Consider the following 21,235-nt stretch of genomic DNA (forward strand, 5'->3'; position numbering starts at 1 on the left):
TGCTTAATTTAAATATTCCCTTCATAATAGTGTGAGCATTAAAATGTGGAGACCAAAGAAATAGTGTTTTTTACATTTACTTCTGGGTGAAATTTTAAGTTACTATTTAGCATCTACTAAACTTTGAAAGTATTAGATGGATGACTTCTATTCCAAATTTTCCATTTACATAAAGCAAACTTCCTAGTTTTTGCTCTTTCTGTAAAGAACATATTGGCCAATAGAAAAAAAAGTTTTAGTTTCTTTCAACAAGATCCCTCAACTCTGACAGAGACACTTTTTTTTTTTCTAATTCTTTGTGTCTTATAGTTGAGAATTTTTATTTTTCATGTAAATTATATAATGAGGTTGGTCTTAGGGAGTACTTGTGACAGAGAGGTGACAAGAGGCATCGTGTGATCACTGGTTTCCTTTGTGAGTTTACAGAACCTCCTGAGTTCTGCAACTAGTGGAGTAACAGTATTTTTTAACATTTTAGTTTCTTCTCTGAAACCAATCTGTGGCTAGTTTTTTTTTTAAGTGTAAATGATATAGAGATGAATATGTTATGGAGAACCAGTCTTTATCACTCAATTTATTACCTTGCTTCTAAAGTTGGGATTAAAAAAATTGATAATTTGGTGGGTCAATCACAGTAAGATTTCAGAAAACTTTCCTTTGAATCACTGAAAGACTTGTCTTGTGTAAATATAAGGTTTTGTTGCTTTTTATGGACTTTTTGTGATCTTGAGATACCATGGTCTTGAAATACTCTCCCTGAAGTATAACTGATACCCATGGGCTGCAACATCTCCTGGCACATTGTGGTTACTGGGGTCTTTTTTTTTTTAATAAATTTATTTTTATTGGTGTTCAATTTACTAACATACAGAATAACACCCAGTGCTCATCCCATCAAGTGCCCCTCCCAGTGCCCATCACCCATTCACCCCCACCCCCCACTCTCCTCCCCTTCCACCACCCCTAGTTCGTTTCCCAGAGTTAGGAGTCTTTATGTTCTGTCTCCCTTTCTGATACTTCCCACATTTCTTCTCCCTTCCCCTATATTCCCTTTCACTATTATTTATATTCCCCAATGAATGAGAACATATAATGTTTGTCCTTCTCCGATTGACTTACTTCACTCAGCATAATACCCTCCAGTTCCATCCAAATTGAAGCAAATGCTGGGTATTTGTCGTTTCTAATGGCTGAGGAATATTCCATTGTATACATAAACCACATCTTCTTTATCCATTCATCTTTCGATGGACACCGAGGCTCCTTCCACAGTTTGGCTATTGTGGACATTGCTGATAGAAACATCGGGGTGCAGGTGCCCTGGCGTTTCACTGCATTTGCATCTTTGGGTAAATCCCCAGCAGGACAATTGCTGGGTCGTAGGGTAGGTCTATTTTTAACTCTTTGAGGAACCTCCACACAGTTTTCCAGAGTGGCTGCACCAGTTCACATTCCCACCAACAGTGTAAGAGGGTTCCCTTTTCTCCGCATCCTCTCCAACATTTGTGGTTTCCTGCCTTGTTAATTTTCCCCATTCTCAATCTCACAGAGGAAGACAGACATGGCCAACATGCACATGAGAAAATGCTCTGCATCACTTGCCATCAGGGAAATACAAATCAAAACCACAATGAGATACCACCTCACACTGGTTACTGGGATCTTGACCATGACCCTGACTCCAGGGAGCGCCATATGTGGAAGCCCGTGGAGTATGCAGGCAGATGCTGGGATGGCCATACATCCGTTCTCCTCCTGAGGGCCTAAATAGGCACTTTAAGGTCGCAGTAAGGATCTGATGTTGCCAGCTTTCATGGAGTAACAGACTTTTATTTATTTATTTATTTTTTTAAGAGAGAGAGAGAGAGCAAGCAGGGGGAGGGACAGAGAGAGGAGGAGAGAATCCCATGCAGACTCCCCACCGAACATGGAACCCAGCTCAGGGGTCCATCCCATGACCCTGAGATCATGACCAGGGCTGAAACTAAGAGTTGGGCACTTAACCAGCTGAGCCACTCAGGCACCCCTGAGTCTCAGACTTTTTTTATTTGTGCCTGTCGCTTCACATAGAATGACTGCAAGGACATACAGGGTGCCACCCAGGAGCAGGGCACCCCAGCATTGAGGGCTCCCCGCTGCTGTTGTCAGGAAGGACTGCAGGCTAACAGGAGGACAGTATAAATGAGCCCCTCCCTTCTCCCCATTATCTGTCCTTGCCTAGGAAAGGGAGAAGGCTGACCCATAGCCAGAGTTTCTAGTGGACCTAGTCCATTTCCCAGGATTCTCTCTCAGAAACTTAGGGCTGTTTTCATGGTGTGTATCTGTTGATCACAATTCTCATTTGTGGCCCAACTCAGAGGTGAGAAGGGCTTAAGTTTCCTTGTGAGATTTTTTTAAAGCTGTTTATCATAGGCGATTTTTCTCTTGGGTTCATTCAAAAGGACCACGTGGAAAAATGAAAGGGAAAATATCCACTTCTTGGTAAACATTTTAGAATGAGGCAAGTGATAGCGCGGCTCAGGAGAACAGCACGACCATTCTGCTGGAAACATAGAATGGCTAATATCTGATACCCTTGAACTTGGATTTCATCTATGATGTCATGGCCTCCCCTTGTTTTATGTCCAAGAACCCAGACTTTGTGGGACAAAAGGCCTTCTGTGTCAGAGTTATTTCCTGTCGAGTGTGGTTTGGTGCAGACACAGAAATATTTGAGAAAACCTGCATCCTCGGGAACCCTGATGGACATGCTACCAAGGGTCGGGCAGGCAGCTGGGTTCGTCATGGGCTCCACTGACATTTCACTCTGAGGGTCTTATTATATAGCACTTCCCTGCTTGTGAGATGTTGCATGGTCATTCACCATGGTAGTTAGTGCAATGGAATGCTCACCCCCATTGAGGGCTGTGCCAAAAGCCCACAGCTGCTAGGGTTCAGTTTTGTAGGAAAGATGGAGAGGAAGTTCCCATCCCTTGCCCTGGTTTGATACAGGGACCCACAATGCACAGGACAGAGCTGCGTCCTGGACACTCTGTTCCCTGGTCGTAGCCCTCCCAAAGGTCAGCCTACTCAATCTCAAGGGTCGCCGTGCTGCCCTTCGCACAGATGCCATCAGAGGATACCATATAAGTTTTTTTCCTGAAGATCCACTAGAACAGGGGGACCATAGCCAACCATGCTGAATGGATGGAAAATCTGAAACAGAGTTTATTTGTAGTTATTTATATCCATCTTGTTCTCGAGGTACTTAAATTTAAGGACAGAGATTAAAAGACTTAAGAATAACCCCAAGGCAGAGCTGGAATGAACTTCTGAGGCCTTGTTTTGAAAGGAAATGCTTCCTCCTGGTAACCTAAGGAAAGCACACAAGAGAAGAGGAATTCACCGCCATAAAATAGTTTCAGGCAGAGCACAGTCCCCATTCTTGGTGGTTCTAGATAGCTAGGACCAAGAGGCGTCTTTAATGACCTTGCAGGCCAACGTACTTACTTCCTCACCACCCGAGTGGTAAGAAATATGTCCTTTTATTTTATTAGTTGTATTTGTGAACCTTTTTCATCTTTCTTCAGTCCAGACACCATCTGGAATGTTCTGGTCATGTAAGTGGACCGGTGTCTGCGGATTACCCTCTCTGGTCAGCAGCGATGTATGGGTGCCTGTGTCCATGCACTGATGTTTCCAGAAAGCGACACCCAACCACAGAGGAGATGCGCCGCCTCTGGGGCTGGGCGATCTCTTTAAGGACTCTCTCCTCCTCCTCAGTCGGATCTTCCTTACTCCTTACTTTCCTCTCCCTCTGCACAGGGTTGGGCTTTCCGGCCTCTTCCCACTCACCCTCTCTCCCCAAGACTTACTGATTCCTCCCCAACAGGCTGGCCACCTGGTAGTTGGATACAGTGACCTGAACCTCTCTTCCCCAGAAAGCCCTGACCCTGTCCCTGAGAATACACATGAACGGTGGGGACACACCAGGAGTCCTCTTATGACCCCGAAGAATAAGAGTAACCTTGCAGTGCCAGGCGCTCAGCCTTCCTCCCTAATCACACCCAGCCACCAGTTGTTTTAATCGCCACCGAATATACAAAGTACGTAATCGTAAGTTGTATACACCTATTTTAAAAGGTCTCCAAGGAACACATTGGCACCGTGTCCTGTGGTCACCTGTTAACAGGTTAATTTCCAGGGATCCTCACTTCAGGGGGTGTGTCTTGGAGTTCTGGGTCTCAAGCGGGCAGGCTTCTTTCTAGTGTGCAAGGGCAGTAAGTGGCTCTCTGGAGGCAGGGAAGAAGGCCAAGGAACATGGCTTGGTGGGACATCTGGGGTCTTTCCCTTTAGGTCCCATCCCTGGGGGATGGGTGGTGACCATCCTCATCTGTCTGCCCGTGCCTGAAGTGTCCACGGGTCTCCTTAGGTTGTCATCCTGGCCCTTCAGGGTTTAGACCAAGCCCCGTCCTGTGACACCTCTTTGCCTTCCGGGTAGTTCAGGCCTTCCAACAAGCTTGGGCTGCACATTCTCTGCCTTTCTGGGCTTCCTCTGATCTTTCTGGAATGTGCTTACCCTGTTCTCTGGATGGTAGTCTTGGAAAGTCTGGCAAGGTTTGTGTTAATCTTCAGCATGTAAACACAGCGTGCAGAAATACCAGCTGAAGTCCACCCACCTGCAGTCTTCCGTCTGGACACTCACCTGCTTGCCTTTCAAGCCTTCTAAGAATGCAGAGCTCCCAGGGCTGTCAGCCCATCTAAGGAGAGAGTAAGAACCCACAGAGCGTCCAGGCTTGGTGCTGGCTGCAGGCCGCAGTGGCAGGGTCTACCCAGGCCCCTTGGGATGAGGCAGGGAGGCCATCCAGAAAGTCCCAGTGCAACTGGAAGGGGAGCCATGTGAGCCCGCTGGCCTGCCCGCCCTTGGTGCCCAAGATGATATTCGAGCTGTGGCCTTACAAGGTCATAAGAAACCCGCGGCTGCTGAGTTAGGGGAGGAGGGCGGGGAGGCTGGGACTGCAATCCCCAAGCAGAATATCCATCACAATGGGAGGAAAGCAGGGGCAGAGGAGCCAGGCAGGCCCCTCTGGAGCTCTTCAGCACAGTATTTAAGGGTCCCTAAGGAGGCCAGCAGCTACACAGATCCCAGTCTTCGAAAGGGCTCCCCCCTGCCCAGGCCCCCACCCCGGGGAAGTGCCGAGAGCTGGCACTGAGCTCCCACGGGGGTGGGGTGAGGGGGGCTTTTCCAAGTGCCTGCCTTCCAGTGGGCTCCCAGCGGTGCTGGGTGCTGCAGTCCGGTCCCCTTGCAGCTGTGACCTCCAGGCTGCCCAGAGGCCACACTGCAGGGCTGGGAGCCGGGTTGCGTGGGCTCCGAGTGCAGAAAGGGTGAGGAGTCTACGCTCTGCCCGCTTCCCGGCTGACACCGAGTCAACTTAGGGCACCCCACCCACATCTGTGTATTGTAATTCTCTGATTTATTTTTACTCAAACACGATCTAGCAGTCGGTCCTGTATTTCCTACACCTCATCCTTCTCTGTATTATCCCTCTGTGGTTCTCTGGGGTGGGGACAGTGGTCGCTCTGACTTCCTTGGTACTTGTGCAGTGTTCTGCATTCCACACACCTCTCTCTCTCCCTCCACCCCCCCCCCCCCCCCGTCATTTATTCATTCAACTCACTTGTCTTTACTGCTTTCCAGAATGCCCTTCCAAGGCTTTCAAGTTCTCCGGTTCCATTACCCTCCTATCCCTGCTTCCTTGTGAAGTCTTCTCCTATTGCCGCAGGCCCCCCCTCCAAGTTTTCCTTCTCTCTCAAATTCCTATGGTGTTTATTGTTTATACACCTTTAGTCTAACAATTCGTAAACTGTTAATGCATGCATTCATTCGCTGAACCCCTGTCTCCATGCCCCGTGTGTCGGGGACTCCCCTGTGTACAGGGCCATGTGAGGATGAGGGGAAGCTGCCTGCCAAGAGCTTACGGTACAGTAAGGGACAAAGGTAAAAAGCAAATCATCAGGACTGGGGAAGTGTGCACTTCCTAACACACACATTTTGAGGGCAGTGCTAACTAGCCTAGAGGAGAGGGGACCAGCTCTCTCTGGAGGAGTTGGGAAATGTTTCAGGTGGAGGATATAGCTGATAAGCTGGGTTTTGAAGAGTGAGTAGGAGCTCGGCAGGTGACGAATGGGTGTCCAGCAGAGGAAGAGAACCTTCCAGGTCAACAGGATCGCCTCTGTGACTGTAGGGAGGCCTGAGACACCAGGACTTGCAGCTACCTGTGACATTTCATATATTAAACACCTATTCGTGTCTTGTATAATTGTAACAATTTTCTTTCCAGCGAGGTGACACAGCTCTGCTGACATTTATCCAAGTCCCTTTACATCTCAGGCCCTTAATTTTAACCCTGGGATTGTTCCCGGCGTACAGTTTCCAAGCCAGGAGACGCAAGGACTAACGGGATCAGCTGTGATTGGTTTTGCTTCTGTGTCGGTTTAGACCAAGGATGCCCTGTTCACGATTCTCCACGACCTGCGACCCCAGGATCACTTCAGTATCATCGGATTTTCCAACCGCATCAAAGTGTGGAAGGACCATTTGGTGTCTGTTACTCCCGACAACGTGAGAGACGGCAAAATCTATATTCACCACATGTCGCCCACTGGAGGTAAACACCAGTCCTTGTTGTCATGTTGCCTTTGAGGCGATCATAAGTGAGTTGCTAATTTTCTGCCAAGAGACGAGGATTTGAAAGCTGAAGCTGATTGCAGGAAAGGAGATAAAGGTGAGTGCTTTCCCAGAAGCTCGTTTCCCTGAGCACCACGTCTGGAACGTCTCATCTTCCAGGCCCCAAACTGAGATGGTCAGGTAAGGTAGGGGGGAAATACTTGATAAGTTTTGGAACCTTTCCTGGTTTATCTCACGGATCCGAACAATGGAGCTGTTTTTGTCAGTCGCTCTTGGGTGAGGGATCCAAGCCAACGAGAAGGTTTGGTGTTTTGTGTGCTTGAACGTTAGCATTTTAGGAGGCGGCGGTTGGAACCACACTGCTGAACCATTCATCGTATTGGCAGAGCCGTGCCAGCGAGCAGAGCATGAATCCTGGGTGCCCTGGGACATGATGTGCACGGAAAGTGTGATGGGCTCTGAGTCTTTGTGCACTTGACTTGGGTGTGGTGCCCAGGGGAGAGTGTGAAGGATGGAAAGGTCATACGAGGTTCTAGGGAGAGGAGAGAATCAGGACATACGTCACCCAGCTGTGCTAGAGGCAGGCTCCTTCAGCTCAGGACATGTGGGGCTTACTCTCACTGCCATCTCTGTCTCCAGTTCAGTGGACCCATGACAGGTGTTGGAGCATTTATGGAAACTCCTCAAGACTCTCTCTGCCCTTTCTAAAGGGACTTTATAGAGATGTCATCTCCTGGGTTTAGTGTCTCAGTTGGTTCTCATTTGGTTATTGGGGAACATAGAAAACACCCAGGTCAGTTTTCTTCCGACTTCTCATCTTTCACCTAGGTATTATTTTCTCTCCACGATGAAGCTCTGATCTCCAAGATGAACTTTGTTTAGAACTCGATCTTGTTTGGCTGGAACTCTGACTTGCCGTGGGATTTCCTACCTGTCTGTACAACAGTGTGGTCTAGGGACTGATTTATGGTTGATGAGAGAGAGAAAAGATTGGATTTAATGATTTGGGAGGAAGTCAACAGGACAGTCAAGTTCTGGAGGGACGAAAGTGTTCTTCATCTTCAAAGGGCCCTGGTTCCCAGCACAGGACCTGAAGTGTATAGCTCGTGTTCCATGAGTTTTTGTTAAGTTGAATGCATTTCAGCGGCACTACTCACTCTTAGAATGGTGTGTGTGTGTGTGTGTGTGTGTGTGTGTTGGCATTGGGTGTAGGGATAGAGCTTTAGGAAACGGCTGGTGTGTATTATGTTCTTTTGCAATCCACACCTTAGAGACCTTATTAGTCTCCTTTATTTTTTTTCTCAGCATTTCATCACCCCAACCTCTACAGGTGAGCAGAAAGTTGGTCTGTTCCTCTCAGAGAAGCGGATGGGCAGGGCTGGGAGCGTAGGTTCCAAAGCCAGACTGTGTCTGAAGCTGGCCCTGTCACCTACGAGCCATTTACTGTGTCTGGACCTGAGTTTACCCATTTCCAATGTGGATAGTAATGGGGCTGTGATGAGGATAAAATCAGTTAAAATATTTGAAGTGCCTAGAATGGTGGCTGGCACATGGGAAGTCTTCTTTCAGTGCCAGATGTGGTCATTTCACCCAAGCAGCCCCTCCCTCTGGTGCTCTTGGGTCCTCTGATGACCTGGGTGGGCTCTCAGTGGGATGGCTGGGTCAGCTCCCTGTGGAGAGCCCCTCCCTATTCTTAAGAGAGCAGGACATTTCTGCCCGGGGTTCACATAGGTTTGATTTGATGCCCTGCTGTGCCTTGGTGCCTGGGACTAGGAAAGCTAAGCCTGTCCCTTCTCTTGGGCTTTCTTTGGCCTTAAAGTAGAATGAAAGATTTGACACCATTGCCAAGTTCTAGATTAAAGGGAGGATAAACACCTGCCTTTTTGTCCAGGCTCATCCATCCAGGGGTGAGGTGAAACGGGCTGGGTGCTCAGAAAGCCAAGATAACAAGCCCAAAGAAATGTTAAGTACTGTTTGAGCTATAACTTTCCCTTATCTTCAGACTCTGTGTGCATCTCAGAATTATTGATATGTTTGCAGACCTAGACAATTTTTTTTTAACCAGAAATTCTGGAGAATGTGAAGCAATTGGGAGAAATGATTTGGTTCACTCAAACATGGTGCATTTTGTGGGTGGACAAACTTCACTCAGGACAGGGTGATGGCTTGTGGTGATGGGTCTACAGCTTTATAAATGTACTAAAAGTAATTGTAATTGTGTATGTAAAGTGACACAATTTTATGTAAATTTTGTTTGTAAATTTTATCTCAGTAAAGCCATTAAGGAAAAGAAGAACCCACTGGAGGCAGGGAAAGGAAGCAGGTATTTACTCTCAATTTTACTAGGTGGTGAAAGAACAGCAACAGTGTCCCCAAATGAAATTCTTAGCTAATCTGAAAGCTCATGTTGGCCGGCAGTGTCCACCTCAACCCGCCACCCACCCATCTCTCCGCCTACTGAGCAGATGCCTGTGTAACGATGGCCACAGACACTGTCCAACTTTAGCCAGAGCTGTTGGTGACAAGCCCAACAGCTCTGAGGGAGAAATGGGAGGGCTGACAAGTGTAAAACTCAAAGCCTTTGCTTTGTGGCGGTTCTGACAAGTAGAGAAAACAGAGGCCTTCCAGGGTCGACCCCACCTCCTCATTCAGAGCCCTTTCTTTCCCTCTGGGATTTGCCCTCCCTCCAAATTCCTGTGTCCAACCCCTCCCCGCCCCACCCTTTGCAAAGCTAGTCCCTGAAGAGGAGTAGGAACCTTTGACACTAAGGTATTGAAGACTTCTAAGTCAGATACGTTCAGAAGTGGGCTACGGCAGGATAATTCAGTGCCATTCCCAGTAATTTAGCAAACGCTTGCCAGGGGTCCAGATAGGCTGGCATCACCCCCTACGTGCAGGTGACTTCTCTCCCCATGCACATCCTCCTGCTACTGCTCTGACGGTTGTGGGTGCACCAGCGCCATGACCATGCACCCCAGTGAGGGAGGCGGCACAGATGCTTGAGCTGGTGTGTTTGGTGTCCCCCAGGCACAGACATCAACGGCGCCCTGCAGAGGGCCATCAAGCTGCTCAATGACTATGTGGCCCACAATGACATCGAAGACCGAAGTGTGTCCCTCATCGTCTTCTTGACCGATGGGAAACCCACCGTCGGGGAGACCCACACCCTCAAGATTCTCAACAACACCAAGGAGGCTGCCCGTGGCCAAGTCTGCATCTTCACCATCGGCATCGGGGACGACGTGGACTTCAAGCTGCTGGAGAAGCTGTCACTGGAGAACTGCGGTCTCACACGGCGGGTCCTGGAAGAAGAGGATGCAGGTTCACAGCTCATCGGGTCCGTATGTCTGTCTTCTCCAGATAGTGGAACTTGGGCTCTTGGGAGAGGGCAGAGGGTTGTATGGTCATAAGTCATCACACTGGGAGACGTCCCAAGGAATTTTTAACCCAGGTCAATCCAGATTCAGATTCTAGGCTCTGCTCTGTGACTTGAGGCATGATTGAGGCTATGCTTGCTCAGTTTCCTCATCTGTAAAATGAGGATTATGGTTGGTTGACAGAACTGATTGAGCAAACCAGTGTAAAGTCTCAGCGGGATGGCTAACACACCTACTGTGTGTTAGGTCTTCAGTTAGCTGCTGAGATTATAATTGTCTTCTTGATACTTCTGGTAAACCTGCTAGTGTACCAGTGCACTGACGCAATGTCTAAGGTGTTTGCCTCAATTCTCTGTTTGGAGCCTTCCCACAGCTGTCATGTTGCCAAACATGGGGTGGGCTTTGCTGTTGATTTGGAGAAGTGCTGACACTTAGTGCCACATTATGTGCTTGGACCTTCTTTACAGTATATATAGTATATACTTAAAAGGAAAAGTGAGGTTTGGGTGGATTCACAGCTGTTTAATAGCCATATTCAAGAGAATATTCATTAATGACAGATCAAATTGGAGGTCTCTAAGGTGGGCAGTAAAGGTGAGTCCTTGGGATAAGGCTAGCCACCGTTCTCCTCCTTCCCCCAGTGTTCTGGTCAAAGATTTAAATAAAAAGACAGATTTGCTTCTCACATTTTCAAAATTATTCAAGACTATATTCAAAGAGGGAGAATCTAGTGCATTGTATAATAAGATTCAATAACGTGCTCAGAGGCAAAAGCAATTACATTGAAACAAACCAACTGCACTGTTGTATTACCAAAACCATCATCAATTACCCAACATTTATCACAAACTTGCGATGCACCGGGCTTTCCTACATCTCTTGTCTCAGGGGATCCTCACAGAAAGCCTAGGAGCGAGTGTAGTGGGGTCCAAGAGAAGCTTCCATGCAGATGACCCTCTCCTGTAATATCTGGACACACTAGACTCTGTTCCATGAAGTAACTCAGAGATTCCTGTTCCTCTTCTTTGGTTGCTCTGCACCCCTCAGGTGTCGTCTTTAACTGCAAGGTTGAAATTAGGTGACTATCACTTCTATAGAATATATTCTAGCCCCAAAGAGGGGGGGAAGAAAAGAAAACCAGAGTAAGAAAGCCATTTTATTTCAAGCAAGCATTGCAGAAGCAGTCTGTATCACTTGTACTCATATTCTGGTGGTGAGACCATGGCCATATTTGGCTAGAGTGGAGGCTAAAAAATGTAGTTGGTAGCTGGCTGGATAGAACTCAGTTAGGAAAGAAGGGAAAGTGGGTTTGAGGGGACCCCTCATAATCTACCGAAGCAGTTACTCCAGCATTCCAACTTTATAGAGGAAGATACCGAAGTTCAGAGAGGTCACGTCACGTGGCCCAAGACACCCAGCAAGGAAGTGGCTGAGCTGGCCTCCACAGCCTGGGCTGTCTAGATCGTTGGAAGGGGGTTTAGATTACCCTCTTATGCAGCAAAAAGCAACCTTGTGAGAACCAGGAGAAAAGCCAATGCAAACCAGTGAGGCATTACACACAAGCTTATTGTTAGACCAAGATGAGATTTCTCGAGGATAACGCGCTGCTCAAAGTGTATCTGGAATATGTGATTGGTTCTAAAAATTGTGTTTTAAGAGCCCTTTTGAGAAGCACAGGTGTGCACAAAGGAAAGTGACCAAGAGGCCGCTCAGCTCAGGGTGCCCGAAATCGTATCATATGAAGAATAGTTACGGATTGAGGACAGGAGTGGGGGGATCAACGAGGCGACACAAAGAGGACATTTCAAGTCGCACATGGCAGTGTCTGTCAGACATTTAAATGCCTGTGGTTTTGAAGCATCTGAACGTTGAAGGTGGATTAGACGCCTTCATGGGGTGTTGCTCCAGAAGCAGAGTAGAGATCTGCGGGTGGGAACTGCCCGAAGTAGAGATCTGTTCCCTGTGACCTACCCCAGGGGATGCCTCCTCCCTGTCAGAGCAGTGGAAAGGAGGCGGGAAGCCTGTGGGATGGTGAGTTCTCTGCCACAGGGGGGTGTTCAAGCTACCGCTGCCTGGCCTCCTGGCTCCGCTGGGTGGTGTTGGACTTGTGGGCCACTGAGACCCGCGGGCCCCTGGCAGGTGGGGCCTGGGTGGCCTGCAACCCTGGCTTGCCCCGACTGTCTCCCCGCGTCCCTCCTGATGCTGCAGGTTCTACGATGAGATCAGGACCCCTCTCCTCTCGGACATCCGCGTGGATTACCCGCCGGCCGCGGTGGAGCAGACCACCAGGACCCTGTTCCCCAACTATTTCAACGGCTCGGAGATCGTCATTGCGGGGAAGCTGGCGGACAGCAGCGCAGAGCAGCTGCACGTGGAAGTCACGGCCAGCAACAGCAAGAAATTTGTCATCCTCAAGACAGATGTGCCCGTGGGTCCCCGGGAGGCAGGGAATGGCGTGGCGGGAAGCACCAGGCCCGAGGGCGGTGGCGCGGGGGGCCCCAAGCACGTGGAGCGGCTGTGGGGCTACCTGACGGTGCGCGAGCTGCTGAGCTCCTGGCTGCACGGCGGCGACGGGCCGGAGAAGGAGCGCGCGCGGCAGAAGGCGCAGGCCCTGGCCGTGGCCTACCGCTTCCTCACCCCGCTCACGGCCATGCACCTGCAGAGGTCGGCCCTGCGGCTGGACCAGCCCGGGGATGCGCTGGGCACGGCCGCCGCTGCCGGCCCGGAGGCCCTGGTGCAGAGCCTGCGGGGCGCCAGCCCGCAGCCAGGTGAGCAGCCTCCGGGGCGGCGGGTGCACTGCCGGGGCCCCCTGCTGTCCCTCCCCGGCTCAGATCATGCTGTGCCCGGTCTTCAGCGGCTGTCGTACACTCCGGGGTCTGCGTGGTGGCAAAAAGTGGATCTGTAGAGAAATGAGGCAATAGTCCTGGAAATGCTGTTCCGTAAAGTCCATCTGCTGATCAATCAGCGACATTGGGTGCGGCCCACGGACGAGGCCGTATTGGAGGCACCAGGGTGAACAGAGGGGTGAACACAGATGCGTTCCCAAGTGCCCTCCTCCATCTGTGAGCCTCCAGAGCCGGGCCCGCTTACCCCCCGGGCGTGCACGTTCACCAGCCATGGGCACCTGGGGCTCAGCCCTGCGGGTGGAGACACACAGCCCCCCGGGGGGGGTGGGACCCCACTCGCTCCGCGGCACACTCGCTTTGTGGAATGTCAGAACACTTTCCCCTGCGATGCCTTTTTTAAAAAACATTTTATTTATTTATTCATGAGAGACACACAGAGAGAGGCAGAGAGACACAGGCAGAGAAGCAGGCTACATGCAGGGAGCCCGATGCGGGAGTCGATCCCGAGGCCCCAGGGTCACGACCTGAGCCGACTGCAGATGCTCAACCCCTGAGCCCCCCAGGCGCGCCTAATGCTTGCTTTTTATTGTCTTGAGAACGTATGTGAGGGAGGACGCTCTGGATCCTCGAGAGAATTCATTCTTTGCGTGCTTATCACTCAGAATCTACACAGAAACTGTTGGTTCCAGTCTCAGGCCATCTCGTTGAGGGAAATCAGCAGCGACAGGCACAGGAAAAGGAGAGGGGAAAGTAGTTCTGCCAAAGCACAGCCGTATAATCTCAGTAATAACGGTTTGTGGAAAAGAACATGTTTCTTATGTGCAACAAGTTTACTGAATTCTGGCCAAGTTCACATCTCCTAAGGGGAGGGAATTGCCGTGAACCCAGGGCTTGCAAACACTGTCTTACTTATTCCTCAGGTCCTAAACCCTGAGCAGCACCTGGGTGTGGTAGGGAGAGCGGAATGGGGGGACCCAGCCCCCGCTGTTTCTGCGGTGTGGCACGTGGCAGGTTTCTGAACCTCTCTGGGCTTCTGTTCCCTGGCCTATGAAATGTAGATCCTAAGCATCCCCCTGAAGGGCCGTTGCAAGGATTAGACGCGTCAAGTCTTCGGTACTTAGTGAGCGCTCCACAAATACTAGATCCCTCTGCTGCGAGGGATGTAGGACTAGCCATTTATTGAAGATTTCAGATGATAACTCTATCTGGATTATAACTTTTATTTTTACATTTTTATATTTTTTAAATTGAAAAAAAAAACTAACAACGCACAATTCACCATCTTAACCATTTCGAAGTGTACAGTTCGGTAGTGTGACACATATTCACAGGTCTCCAGGACTGTTTTCAACTTGCAAACCTGAGCCTCTGTACCCATTAGACAGCTGTACTCCCGGCCCATAACTATTCGTTAGTAGGATAGAATGTTTTCCATTATTATTATTATTATTATTATTATTATTATTATTATTTATTATTATTTTTTTGCTTTGCTTTCCCTTACGATGTATGCAGAAATCTTAGGAAGAATATGACCTAATGTATAAAGGAATAAAATAACCCAGTGTTCACGTGGTACGCCTTCACTTGCGTGTTGGGAGGCCCAGCTCCTTGGTTAAAACAGCTGATGTTGGGCAGCCCGGGTGGCTCAGCGGTTTAGCGCCTCCTTTGGCCCGGGGTGTGATCCTGGAGACCCGGGATCAAGTCCCATGTCAGGCTCCCTACATGGAGCCTGCTTCTCCCTCTGCCTGTGTCTCTGCCTCTCTCATGAATAAAATAAAATAACAACAACAACAAAAAATAAAACCGAACAGGTGATGTTTTTAAATGACCACAGGTGCATTCGAGAGCTGTGTTTCACTCACCCCGGACCTCTTGTCTGTGCCTCTGCCCTCATCCCCCTTAATGAATAACAATGGTGGCTCTCTTCCTTCCTTCTAGGACCTGCTCTCAAGAAACCGTACAGCCCAAGAATTAAGGTCTCCAGAACGTCAGGTAAGGAAAAGCCTGTGGTTGTGTGTCCCTTGAGGGCTGAGATGTTTACCAGGTGGATCACCAGGAGTTCCTCGAAGCCAGTAAAACGCCAGCCCCTAGAGCACAACACAGGACCCACGGTTGTTCAGCAAAAGGCAGCAGCGAGAGGCAGTTCTAAGAACAGGGGGAGGGATCCGTCCTGCAAACATCGAGGCCGTGGCCCCAGGGAGCCCGGCAGCCCTGACTGGGGGGGGGGGGGGGGGGACATGCAAAGAAGAGGCACGTTTCCATCATTACTGAGCTTAAAAGTCACTTGTTTCAAGAGATGCGAAGGGGACGTGCGTCCCGCCTCCCATGTTACGGATATCTGTGATGTGCAGAGTCTATTATTATTGTTGTTATTTTAATCTTTGGCTTTAGAAGGGAAAGACCAATAAAAATAGCATAAAATTTCCTTCGGCCAGCTTCCTGGGATTATGAGGAACATCCAGACAGACTAACAACACAAAGGCAGAGTTTTAGTCCTCAAAGGTCCTGCAAAGAACACACGTCATCTTCTGTGGGTATCACTGCCTTGCTGCTGATATGCTTGGGCCAGATCACAGAGCCAGGAACGTTCTAGAAGTTAGCCATGCGGAGAGGATGCTCGCGGGCTCCGATGCGAAGAGGACAACTCTTGCACACACACATGCTTTGTGGAATGCGAGGAGACTCTCCCCGTGGATGCGGCGTGGAGTAATGACTTTCAGACCCGTCCTCTCCTTTTTGAAACAAGCGGCATCTTTCCGTGTAAAAGGATTTGGAGGATTTGAGTAGAAATGATGTGGTGTGAGGCTCAAGAAACTCTCAAAGAACTGTCACATAATTTTTGTTTTTTTTTTAAGATTTTATTTATTTGAGAGAGAGAGAGCAAGCGAGCAGGGGGGAAGGGCAGGGGGAAGGAGAGCTGGACTCGGGGCTCCAACCCAGGACCCGGGATCATGACCTGAGCCAAAGGCAGACGCTTAACCCACTGAGCCAACCAGGCTCCAGAATTGTCACATAATGTTCGTACCTGGAGAGTGCCAAAAATACGGACTAGGATTTTACCTCTGATGGGTGTCTTTTTTTTCTTTCTCATCTATAAAAGACCACCTTGTATCTCTTTGTGTGTCGTAGGGTGCCCGAGGCACTTCACAGTGACTTCAGCCAGATTCTTTCATGGGCCTTTCTGAGTTGTGAGGAGACAGAAAGTTTTTTTGTTTTGTTTTGGTTTTTAGCAGTTACACCGAGGACGTTAATTTGCTCGCGACTTGAAAAGACTGACCGTATGCAGATGCGTGCACGAGCATATGCGCGTGATGCACAGAGGCATCCAGAAACACATTGTGTTTGGCATAAAAGTTAGAAAGGAACTAACTCTCTAGTGAGGGAAGAGAACTGATGTAGATGGTCGAGAATTATTTTGTCTGCACGCCCGGAGGCAAGGCCCTTCGTGTCTGTTGTCCAGAGGCGAAAATGAGTAGAATGTGCAAGGAACAGGGACCGGCCACACTCTGTGGTCTTATCTGTGGACAAACCCGTGAGAGCGTTTAGGTCCACGTGCCCCAGAGGAGGGGTTTCCAGGGTCATCGCTGACCGTCTTTCCCAGCACCCAGTGACTCTGTGGCCTTCGTGCTCATCCCCCCCCCCCCATTGGGCTCGGTCACTGTCATGTAGGGACTGTGGAGCCTGGCCACTGTGCATCTAGTGCTGTGGTGCTCCGGTCACTGGAGACGGAGGGTTTGCATCCACAGCTCTTCCCTCGGGGGGTCAGAGGAGAAAGGAAATGATTTTCTTTGACCTGAGTGGGGTGGAAGGAGCATCCTGTTGGATTCAGGGGACCCAAGTTCACACCCCTCACATGCTGACCCTGTGTCCCAGGTGTGTCCCTTCGCCCCCCCAGTCCCCTTCCTCGTTTTGACTTCGAGAATCAGTGACAGGCGAAGCCAATCATGCGTGAGCAAGTGGGAAGGAGTATTCACACATGGAAGGCACCCAGTAAATGTCTCTCTTGCTCTCTCCTGGTTTTTCCTGGTCGGGCAGTGGATGGAGATCCCCATTTTGTCGTGGATTTCCCCCTGAGCAAGCTCACTGTCTGCTTCAACATTGATGGGCAGCCGGGTGACATCCTAAGGCTCGTCTCTGACCATGCAGACTCTGGTAAGTTCCATGCTCCCTGCGACCTCCGGGCAAGGGCGAGGTAGGTGTGAGGGTCCCCTCTGTTCTTGGGACGGATGTCCATGTACAGAAGGGGCCACATGACAGACACTCCCCGAGGATCATGGGGGCTTAATTAAAGGAAGCCGACTGCGTGCGGGGCTGGAGTCAGGAGGACGATGGCTGGAAGCCCTGCTCTGGCTTAACTCATTGAGCCTTAGGCACACGTCTGCCCTGGAACCTGGCGACAGGGGTACTCGCTCTGCCACTCTCACTGGCTGTTGTGAAGACCGGATGAAATAGCGGATGTGAAGTGGTTCTGTGAATGCCCAGGTGCTGCATAGATTCACGATTGATTATTGTCGGCACGTCTTTCCGTTCCAAAACTGTGACAGCGGGAAGGCTGGAGCCCTCAAGCCGTCTCTCCCAGCTCCCCCGTGATGTGAGGCTAAGCCTCCAGCTCTGTGTGCATTGAATGCAGAGGTGAAAAGGGCTCCGATCTCCTGCAGGCTGTAGAGGGGCTGGGTGTAAGAGGTCTCGAGTCACCCACAGGGAACAGTGCCTGAAGGATGGCTCTGTGGCATTTCTGGAAGGCTAGGTGACACCTGTGGTGTAATCACCTAATACGTGATCCCGGGGCTCCTTTCCCACCTTGTTCCCTTGCAAGGTTTCCGAGCCTTCAGGCTAAGTCTCCGCTCATCCTAATTCAGGCTCAGCAGCGAGATGGGGGCCTGACCGTACCCCTCCCTGCAGGTGCCTACCTTCCTAGGGGCCTGTTCCTGGCGCTTCTGTGATCAGCATGGTGTCTGTGAGGAAACGGCCAGAGATGCCTGGAGCCTCCAGGCTGCAGTAGCTGGCCTCTGCTCGTGCTGGGATTTCTCCTTCCCCCTTTCCCCCTGCCCCAGGGAAGGCAAGCCCACATCTTCGTTTCCCTGCTCCAACATAGGGACGATGTCACGCACACCTGCACGCATGCACACAGCCATTCAGTAGGACAGAGAGGCACCTACCTGTGAGTCAGACTTCATGGTGCTGGAGACACAGAAGTAAGGCCAGAGGAGGAAGGAAAATCTATGAGATGCCTTTAGCCTGACGGTGGGATGGTGCGCTAACCACTGCCCTCGTCCCCTCTGCCTTCCAGGCGTGACCGTGAATGGAGAGCTGATCGGGGCCCCGGCTCCCCCAGGTGGCCACAAGAAGCAGCGCACATACTTCCGCACCATCACCATCCTCATCAATAAGCCCGAGAGGTCTTACCTGGAGATCACGCCCAACAGAGTCATCTTGGATGGCGGGGACAGGCTGGTCCTCCCCTGCAACCAGAGCGCGGTGGTGGGGAGTCGGGGGCTGGAGGTGTCCGTGTCCGCCAATGCCAACGTCACCGTTACCATCCAGAGCACCATCGCCTTCGTCATCCTCATTCACCTGTACAAAAAGCCAGCCCCCTACCAGCGAAACCACCTGGGCTTCTACATCTCCAACAGCAAAGGCCTCTCTGGCAACTGCCACGGGCTGTTAGGTAGGCAGCTGCTCTCACGCCGGTGCGGGACGTAGAGCTCCGTTTCCCAAAGCGAGGCTGATACCAGCCCATGTGTTTAGCTTAATTGAGAAATGCGGTGGTGGAGTGACAGGTCTTGCCCCCCAACCCCACGCCCCCTGCCCCAGTGACTTTCTGGAACGGGAACGGGCATATCAGTGAATTCTCACTGGCCTTCTGGGAAAGTGAGCAAAGACTTTCTGAGTCCTCCTCTCAAGGCCTGGCTCCTGACTCAGTGAGAAGAGGCGAATACAGGGCAGTGCACGGCCCAGCACCAGGCCCGAGTCCCCGCCTGGCTCAGGGCTGCAGGCGGTCCCCTCCTGCGGGCGACGTGTAGGCCCCGTGGGCCCCCTGCCCACGGTGAAGGGTGAGCTGCCGCCAGGGCCCAGTTTAGAAAGCAGGATTTCCTGGCGCTGGAGCTGGCTGTGTTTCTGTCCGGCTTCGCTGCCAAGCATAAGCCGCCTCTCCCACACGCAGGCCGGTCTTGCTGTGGCCTCGGCGGTGCCCTCACTTGACCTGCAGAATTCCGGGGATGCGGATCGGAAACAGGCCAAACCGACTGCCATTCCCACCCAGCGCGCCGTCGGGGAGGGGACCGGGGACCCCAGGGGAAGGGAGAGATCCAGCCTTCCTCCCTGAGTGTCCGTCCTGTCCCCATCTCCCAGCTCCCGAGGACGCCGTGGATAGCTGTCTATCCTCATCGTTAGGCAGCTGTCCAGTGTCCACAGATGGGCGGCTTCCAGAGAGGAGGCCACCGCGAACCCAGCCTCGCACTCCCCGAGTCTGCGCCCTCCCAACGCGTGTCTGATGCCGGGGAGTCCAGCCCAGGATGGCGGGCGGGGTCGCGGCCCCTGAGGCCCGTGCGCTGGCTGGTCACCCGTGGCCTACACTGAAATCGGCTCTTGCAGCCCAGGGTGCCCTGCCCCCGACTTAGAGCCGGTGCATTTCTGTGTCCTGCCAGGTCAGTTCCTGAACCAGGAGGCCAGACTCACGGAGGAGCCTGCCGGGCTCGGCAAGGACCCCCAGGCCGGCAAGCAGCCCGAGACCATCCTGAAGGTGAAAGGACACCGGGTCCCGGTGGTCTGGAAACAACGGAAAATCTACAACGGGGAGGAGCAGGTTGACTGCTGGTTCGCCAGGAACAACGCGGCCGAGCTGATAGACGGGGTGTACAAGGATTACCTGGCAGCCCATCCCTTCGACTCCGAGACTTCATTTGGCTTGGGACCGTCCAGGGCACTCTGATGCCAACAGCCGTGACTTCAGCGTGCGGACAGGGAGGTGGTCTTCGGGGACCCCCCGGTGCGGTTCCTGTTGCTTGCAGTTGCCTGGCATCCCGGCCGTTTGCTGCCACCTGCGACCTACCCCTGGCGGTGGGCAGGCCGGATGTCCACTGGAGCGAAGGGCAGGGTCGGCCCGAGAGGGAGCTTGTTGTTTCCTGCCACTGCCCCGTCCTGCCTCCCCCCTCCCTCTGGACCATAAAGCCGGTAGCCCCCAGGGGCAAAAGTCATACTTAAAAGCAAGAGGTCTGCGTCTCTGTCCCCATAGCCTGTCCAAAGGGACGTTGCCACAAAGCTGCTTCTCTCCGCACAAATGGCCAAGTCTGGGCACTCTGCTTTGCGCCTCACGCTGATGCTTAGGACTCCGTCCTCTCAGAGCCACCGTGTTCTCCAGATGTGTGGCCAGCCTTTGCCTCGGGGGGACCTCTCATGGGGCCCAGGCCATGGGTCAGGCAAATAGCTCGTAGATTTGATCATTGTAAGCAATTAAGTCTTTTCTTAGGAGAGGATTTTTTTTTTTTCTTTTCTTTCTTTCTTTCTTTTTTTTTCCTGCTGTGGTATCTTGCCCTGGAAAGTGAATTTTCATTAAAAACAAATTGGCTGAAAATAGAAAATCTGCATCCCAGATGCTGATGTCTAGTGGGCTTTGTAAACCACTCAACGGTGCCGATGGGTGCTCTCCTGTTTATTCCGGTAAGCTAATAAAAGGACTACCCCATGTGGCTGTTTTTTACAGGCCCGTCTTGGTTGGAGCGTTGGCCCACCTTGGACTTGGCGCTCTTCTCCCGTTGTCAGAATTCTGGCCTTCTTTGCTCCAGGTCCTGGCTCACAGGTTGTCAGCAGAAGGCGTGCTTACACAGCTGAGGAGCCTTCCCGTGTCTCAGGCCGAGCCAGGAAATCAGCCCAAGAACGGGTCCCAGAACCTGGTCCCAGAACCTGGACAAGCAATCTGATCCCACGAGGCAAAGGTTAAAATCAGTGGCAGAGACTTCAGAGTCAGGGAGCACCACCCTTCTCATGGCAGGATTCCCCCCACCCCACAGCCCATCACGCTATCCCAGGGAAGCAAAGCCGAGGGTGGCATCAGGGGCCCCCCACCCTGCCTCCTCGCCAGTTCTTGTCTTTGCTCTGTTGGGTCTTCTTGGGGCCACCGGGGTTCAGCAAAGCCTGGTCCTCCCTGGGTGCAGAGCGTGGCCAGGACGCAGGTGGACGCAGGTGCCACTCAAGCCGCATGGCAGAGAAAAGGAAGATTTGGGTCGGAGAAATGGAATATTTTAACGTGAGGCTGAACTAAATAAAAGCTTTTGTGCTGGCTTCACAAGAGGTTTCTCCCAGTCGGGAGTGACTCCAGAGCGAGCTTTCAGGAGACATGGAAC

At 51.4% G+C, this 21,235-nt stretch overlaps 1 protein-coding gene across 1 annotated transcript in view; it reads left to right on the top strand.

Annotated features, from left to right (window-relative positions):
* The window catches only part of ITIH5 (inter-alpha-trypsin inhibitor heavy chain 5), a 75,893-nt gene extending 55,420 nt beyond the window's left edge, over window positions 1-20,473 (top strand). Inside the window, exons 8-14 of the mRNA XM_026016751.2 lie at window positions 6,479-6,647; window positions 9,695-10,004; window positions 12,253-12,812; window positions 14,832-14,885; window positions 16,929-17,045; window positions 18,184-18,561; window positions 19,541-20,473. Of these exons, the coding sequence (XP_025872536.2) occupies window positions 6,479-6,647; window positions 9,695-10,004; window positions 12,253-12,812; window positions 14,832-14,885; window positions 16,929-17,045; window positions 18,184-18,561; window positions 19,541-19,824 (1,872 nt within the window). The 3' untranslated portion in view covers window positions 19,825-20,473. The remainder of the gene's footprint in view (window positions 1-6,478; window positions 6,648-9,694; window positions 10,005-12,252; window positions 12,813-14,831; window positions 14,886-16,928; window positions 17,046-18,183; window positions 18,562-19,540) is intronic.
* Window positions 20,474-21,235: the final 762 nt, after the last annotated feature.

Source organism: Vulpes vulpes, chromosome 2 (genome assembly GCF_048418805.1).
Source record: "Vulpes vulpes isolate BD-2025 chromosome 2, VulVul3, whole genome shotgun sequence".
Taxonomy (NCBI): Eukaryota; Metazoa; Chordata; class Mammalia; order Carnivora; family Canidae; genus Vulpes; species Vulpes vulpes.